The following is a 6,664-nucleotide window of genomic DNA, read 5'->3' on the forward strand; positions in this document are numbered from 1 at the left end:
GAGCAAGAGGTGCATCATCAAATGATCTGATCAAGACGATACACTTGTGAGCATAATTATCAGTTTCCATTTCTAGAGTTTACAGACGCAGAAATCTTTGAGTTACGCACTGTGCTAATTGCTTCATTGCCAGATAAATTTTCATTACAATGCACTGTTAATTCTTGAAACTTGAACTAAACCCCATTTTTCAGAAGTGAGTGGTCACTGATTGTTGATCAGTTCAGTTTCTCCCAAAGATATTTTACAGATACATACCAGGATCAAAGAATTACATTTACAGATATTCAGTTAACTGATTTTGATTCACACCGGGCCCACTAGGGGGCGTTAATATCTACTAAAATTGAACAGAGGAAGAAGAAAATTATGCGCAGAAAGTTGCGCAGTTGCCTTGTCCTCAATCACGAATGGTGGAGGCGAATGTTTTGATGAAGTCCAGGGACTAACAAGCGAGGTCTGTTGGCGAAACAACATATGGAAGTGTCGCCTTGTACGTTAAATAACACAGCAGATGCTTCTTTATGTGCTTTAATAGTTTGAGACGGACTTAATGTGTTTAAAGAAACGGTCAGTCATCTGATAACGTTTCCTGCGGTGGCCTAGCTAACGTTGGCTAGTTAATCAGCTCACCCAGGCAGTTTTTTTCCTGATACTACAGCTCCACTTGTAATTATTCTATCACTGAGGCTAGAGTGAATGAAAAGATTGTCGTACCTTTAACTGAATTCAGCTCATCGAAAAGTCCGTGTGAGTTCGACTTCTTTATACCAACTCTAGGAGAAGTGGTCATCCATGTCCAAGAGTTTCTGTAGATTACTAATCCTCGGTAACATCAGCAAACATGTCGTTAGTCGCCTATGCCAGCAGTGATGACAGTGACTCGGAGGAAACCTCAACCTCTGCGGCAGCACGGAGCAAACCAAGCGGAGGAGCCCTCTTCTCTCTCCTTCCTGCTCCTAAAACAAGTGGATCTGCAGGAGGGTTCGCAGGACCAGGCAAGGGGAAGAAAGCAAACCCTTTCGTAGGGGACAACACTTCAAAAGATGGTATAGATCCCCAGCCATCTAAAGGAGGCTTATTCTCCAGTCTGCCTAAACCGAGGAAACGAACAGAGCCTGTCAAGATCGCTGTGCCGCAGGTCCAGAGACAGGATGTGAGTACCAAGCCAGTTCAGACGTTTCGTCATGCGTATCGTTACTACTGCGGTACGACATGAGGCTGTAATTCATCATTTGTTAATCTTTTATTAATAGTCAGATTCGGACGACGATGAACCTACAAAGAAGAAACGACAAGCTCACGTAAGACAAAATCACTCAGTGTGATAACATCCACATTTACACAAGGGGTTGTTCTACCTTCTTCTTCTTATTCTTCTTCTTATTATTATTCTTTATCCCTAAATATTGAAAGTATTTTGCTAAGGCTAAAAATATGTAAGAAAATAAGGAATCAATGACAGACAATTCATTATTTCATTATATCTTGCTGTCATTCTCTGATTTAAGACTTCTCCTAACTCCTATGGCCTGTTTTCACCAGGGTGCAGGTACAGGTCTGTCCTCTATTCTGCCTCAACCCAAAAACCTAACAGTTAAGGAGATGGACAGACCTTTGATTCCTCACACACTCACTAAGCGACAAGAGCCCAAAGGACCTAAACCTGGAGCTCCCGCTCAGGGTCTGGTTGGTTCTAGTGCATCTCCCTCTGCTATCAAAGCTGCAGCAAAGTCCGCAGCCCTGCAGGTGGCTCGACAAATAGCCACAGATGACCAGGACAATGAAGAGGATATAACCCCACAGAACTACTTTTCCTTTGGAGAGAGCCCCCAGCCTCTGCCTGATGTCATCCCCAGCCTGGGTCCTGAGCCAGGAGCCCCTGCTGAACCCCTTCCTAATGCAGCACCTGATGAGCCAGGACAGTCAGACGCACCTCTCGACTTTGGGGGGAACCACGATTTAGCAGGGGCATGGGGTGGTCCACATAATCAGTATCAACAACCCATGGCAGGCCCAGAGGCTTACCCTCAGGTATCACTGACTTCATACCCATATGCATGATTACTGATTGGCTTCAAATGCAAACTAGACTGATGGTTTAAATTCAGTGTAGTAATTTTATTTAAGAAGTAGTTTAACTTGAACCAATCTATGCCAATATGCACCTGGACCGATAAAAGAAAGGCCTCTTTGCACATGTTTAACATTTGATCATTTTCTACTTTAAATGAATGAAAATAATCTTAAACAAATGCATCATGTTATGTGTTCTTTCTTTTTTTTTTTCTTGAGCAGGGATACTTTAATGAGCCATATTACCAAGATCCTAACCTTGGAGAGGCACAGAATGAGGAGGCGGGCCAGTCTGCCATGTTTGATGATGAAGCGGTAAGAAGAGCACCTCCTTTTCCTCATATTTCTCCTTTGTTGTCATTTGAAACCACACATTTGAAATATTTTTGTATGTTCTTTACTTGCCTTTTTAATTCTATAGTCTATGCTCAGTAATGGCTCCACATACAGAGGGTGTGTGCATTTTCGACCTGCTATTTTCTGCTTGTTCTGCAGTTCATGCGGCTGCAGGGGAAAAGAAATCGAGGCAAGGAGGAGGTGAAGTTTCTGGAGATCAAAGGGGACGACCAGCTGAGTGGTAATCAGCAGTGGATGACCAAGAGCATGACTGAGGAAAAGCAGACCCGGCAATCTTTTAGCAAGGTGACCTTTGTTATATTCTGTCGCTGGGTTGGCCAAGTGCTTTGTATGGGGAGGGTTGATGGGGTTTATGTAAAAAAACAAAATAAAAAAGAGCTCTCAGGTTTGTGCTCTGGGCCTTAAATGGTTTTGTTAAGGGTTTAATTTGAGATGTGGCTGGTGGTGTATTTCTTTGTGTGCTTTTGGTTTGCACTCAGTTCAGGCTGGGAACACCTAAAGCCCTCCAGCCATAAAAAGTTCAACATAGTTTAAAGTATCTCCAATGGAAACGTTTGACAGGGAAAACATTTTTCCTTTTAGGTTTTCCACAAACTCAAACAGTCTGAGACTGCATACCTCATACATGATTTCCTAACTTTCTTAGTAATAATGTTAACCAACAGACAAACCAAACCAAACACGTAACCCACTTGGCTGGATTAAAAATGCTAATGGCTGTGATACTTGCACAAGAACCATCTAAAACATGGCTATGCAGTGATGTACAACTCTTTTACATAAAAACAGGCCACGTGTCACTGTTTCATTGGAAGCACTTGTGACATTTCAATGTAACTTCTGACTTTTTGGCCTTTCTGCAGAAAAGAGGAGAACAACCCACAGGACAACAGAGGCGAAAGCATCAGATAACGTATCTCATTCACCAGGTGAGCGACCATCCAAACAAAGGGCTCATATCACACTCGTGCATTTGAATACTGTTAATTTCCCCCATGGTGATGTCAGCCAAGACTTCCAGTTCATCAGGGTCTGAACGGGATCTTGATTTTTTTTTTTTTTGTTTGTTTTCTTTTTGATCAGGCAGAAGTTGCATCATCAGAATCCTTGATCCAGCTATCCTTCCCTTGTATTCGGTGTACATTAATCTAAGATTGTTTCATTAAAAAAGAAGTAAACTATTTAGTATTTGGGTTTTTATCTTTTCCTGTCTGGTATCTCTGGGGTTCTTATTTTGTAGTCCGGCCCTCTTGCTGTTAACAAACCCCACAGTGATCACAGGATTTAGAAATCTGTAATGTGTAACGAAAGCACATTTGTTAGACTGTTGGATTGTATTTCATTCTTTCTTTTGTCTTCAGGCAAAGGAACGTGAGCTGGAGCTGAAGAACAACTGGGCGGAAAACAAGCTAACCCGCCGGCAGACCCAGGCCAAATATGGTTTTTGAATGCTGTAACCGTGGACTCTGGTGGCATAATGGAACGCCATATCTGAAATTTAGAGTAGGGATTTTCAAATGTACCCACTTTGAAGAAAACGCTGCATTTAGGAGAAAAAAGTATACAAACCTTGTCCTGATATTTCTTCCTGCGCTCCGGCCTGCATTGTATCGAACTGTTACTATTCAGAAGTCCTTTTGGTCAGCTGTTTGCCGATATCTGCAATTCAGCCCCAGATGCTACTCCTCCTAAACACTGTCCCCACAGAAATACCCTCCAGTGTTTTTGAGCCGCCACCAGTGGCAGAAACATTAATGTGGCCATTATAAATGTGTTTTTCCTTTTGAACGTGTAAGTATCCTGATTATGACGTAATCTGAGCTCTGACTTCTTGTTTGTGGTTTGAAAAAAAAAAAAGCGTCGCTCTACAAAAACATTTGGTTCTCTGACCCATCAAATATTTTTTATTAGACTTTGTAATGACACAAGGAAACCTACGTTGCTGACGCTCATTAAATTGGTTACAAAAGTTTGCAAATTTGTTTTTCTAGTTATAATTTTTGTAGGAATTTTCACTGCTGTTATTTTTCAGGAGACAAAGTTACCAGAGAACCAAACTTGTACCTGAATTTGAACTTTTTTTTAAAAAAACCACAAAACCATCAGATTTTAACAATAAACAGGAAATCTAGTTTAACCAGCTGCATCCATCCTGTGATGGCTCCATCTTTAAGTGGACACCTGTTTAATCACCTTTTAGCTACTGTGAAGACTCTGCGTATGTCGATCATGTTCGTTTGAAGTGGAGACTTCACTTGGGAGTGATAGAAAGTTGTCACACTGTATTTTCTTCTTGCATCAGCTTTTTCTGGTTTCTCACCTCTTCTTTGTAGATCCAAAAAAACTTTGTTTGTGAGGGTAGGTGCAGTGAACTGTCCATTCAGCTTCTTTTTTCTGATGAACAAACATGTTTACGCTAACTCTCTCGTCCTGCAAATACACCTTTTATATGGATGTTGATGTAGTGATTCTGTATATTTGTTTTTTTCCTTTACCAAAGCAATAGGCGGACAATACTCCATCAGTACTCTTAGTTTTCCACAGCAGCAGTGTGTTTTCCGGGTCCTTGCCTCTTCATGCCTGCAGTTTTTCATTTATTACTAATATGACAGTGATGCTGCGGACTCACCTGCTATATAACACTCCATGCCCTCAGTATAACTGTTTCCCTGGATCAAAAACCCCTAAGATAGCAGAAAAACGTTTATTTTCCACATTATAAAACACCCAGATGATTTACTGTTTCAGTTGAAAATGTTATCTCATATGTATTTTTGCAAATTGCATTTTTGTTTTAACTTAAACCACATGTGTAGACTTTGCAGTATAGTTCCTCAAATACATTTTTTGTGTCCTTTCATTTTTATGTGGGCTTCCACTTGGTGGAGTTGTTGAGTCTTGCGCTGCCTGTTTGGTTGCTGTGGTTTCCTCAGCTCTGGTGGTTCCTGCTGAGGCTGAAGCTCATCTAACAGAGTCTTTACCAGCTTCCTCGGCTGCATCTGATACAGCCTATAAAACAGTGTCCACCACATCTGCAGCTACCTGCACACGAAGGAACTGGAATTCCACAACAGGAGTCGCTTTAGTGTTTCGTGCACGAGGGGACACAACAAGTCCCAACTAAAGAAAGGTTTTCATAAGAAAAAAAGTTTGCATTTAGGTTTGGAAAAGTCCCTTCATGCAAACCACGTTAAAGGACACAAACTGATAAAGTCAGCCATTCTCTGCAAACTGCCTCCAGAAAACTTCTTTCAGTGAGCTGAAAGTCGTATTTTGTTTCCCTTTCAGCTTCGAGTGTTTCAGAAACTCCACTGTCTGTCAAACACTTGGCACCAGAAACCTTTTGTTAAAAACATTCTACTTGAATTTTAATAAAGATAACGGTGCAGACAGTTTGCTGACTGTGGGGAACTTTCTGTTGAGCTCCACACAAGCATGATGTCTTAAAAAATGTTTGTTTTTCTAAAATAAGAATAATAATTGACATTTTTAGAGATAATTTGTCTACAAGGTGACTATATTTTGATGGAAACCTCTGTGTTTTCATCTAAAAACCAGTCAGCTGTCTTCATAATATCACAGTTATCAATATTTTTTTTTTAACTACCATTGTAGTACATCCCTGATCTAACGTGTTTTCCTACAGTTGCATTCTTTCCACAGTGTAGTCAAATTAGTTGCTGCAAATGTTCAATTTTCTTTGTTTTGTAGATTGAAAAAATCTGCATCAATAAATCTATTTAAGCAATAACTTCTCCAGGATCACTTGACTTGACTTATTGACTTATCACAGATACATTTGTACTTGTTACGTAGCTATTGTATATACTCCTAAAAAGCTGAACCCTTTCCTCTAATCCCAAAAGCTTCATAAACATGTCATTATGAAAAAAAAAATAACATGCATGGACGGTGAGAGGAAGCCGAAGTACCCGGTCAGAACTAACGCATACACGGGGAGAACATGCAAACTCCACACAGACAGGCCCCAGCTGGGATTTCGAACCAGGAACCCTCTTTGCTGTGAGGCGATGGTTCCGACCACCACCGTGCAGCCCGGAAGCATCTATATAAGGTTCATTGATTCCAAATTGACCCTTGGTGAGAGTGTGTGTTTGTTGTCCACCGTGTACCCCCCTCCAGCAAATATCTTAATCACAATCTTATAAAAAAAACTCACAAACTTCTCAACTACCATCATTGGCTTCCTGTCCTTTTTAGAATTGATTTT

At 40.8% G+C, this 6,664-nt stretch overlaps 1 protein-coding gene across 1 annotated transcript; it reads left to right on the forward strand.

The window, feature by feature from the left end:
- The first annotated feature begins 394 nt into the window (after positions 1–394).
- On the forward strand, positions 395–4,960 carry prcc (proline rich mitotic checkpoint control factor). The gene is made up of 7 exons (XM_072370016.1): positions 395–1,156; positions 1,257–1,304; positions 1,546–2,034; positions 2,299–2,391; positions 2,572–2,718; positions 3,297–3,362; positions 3,795–4,960. Exons 1-7 carry the CDS (start codon positions 845–847, stop codon positions 3,879–3,881), a joined length of 1,242 nt encoding a protein of 413 aa, XP_072226117.1. The 5' UTR covers positions 395–844; the 3' UTR covers positions 3,882–4,960.
- The last annotated feature ends 1,704 nt before the right edge of the window (positions 4,961–6,664 follow it).

This window comes from Leuresthes tenuis, unplaced genomic scaffold, assembly GCF_036924035.1.
Source record: "Leuresthes tenuis unplaced genomic scaffold, fLeuTen1.0.hap1 SCAF_18, whole genome shotgun sequence".
NCBI lineage: Eukaryota > Metazoa > Chordata > Actinopteri > Atheriniformes > Atherinopsidae > Leuresthes > Leuresthes tenuis.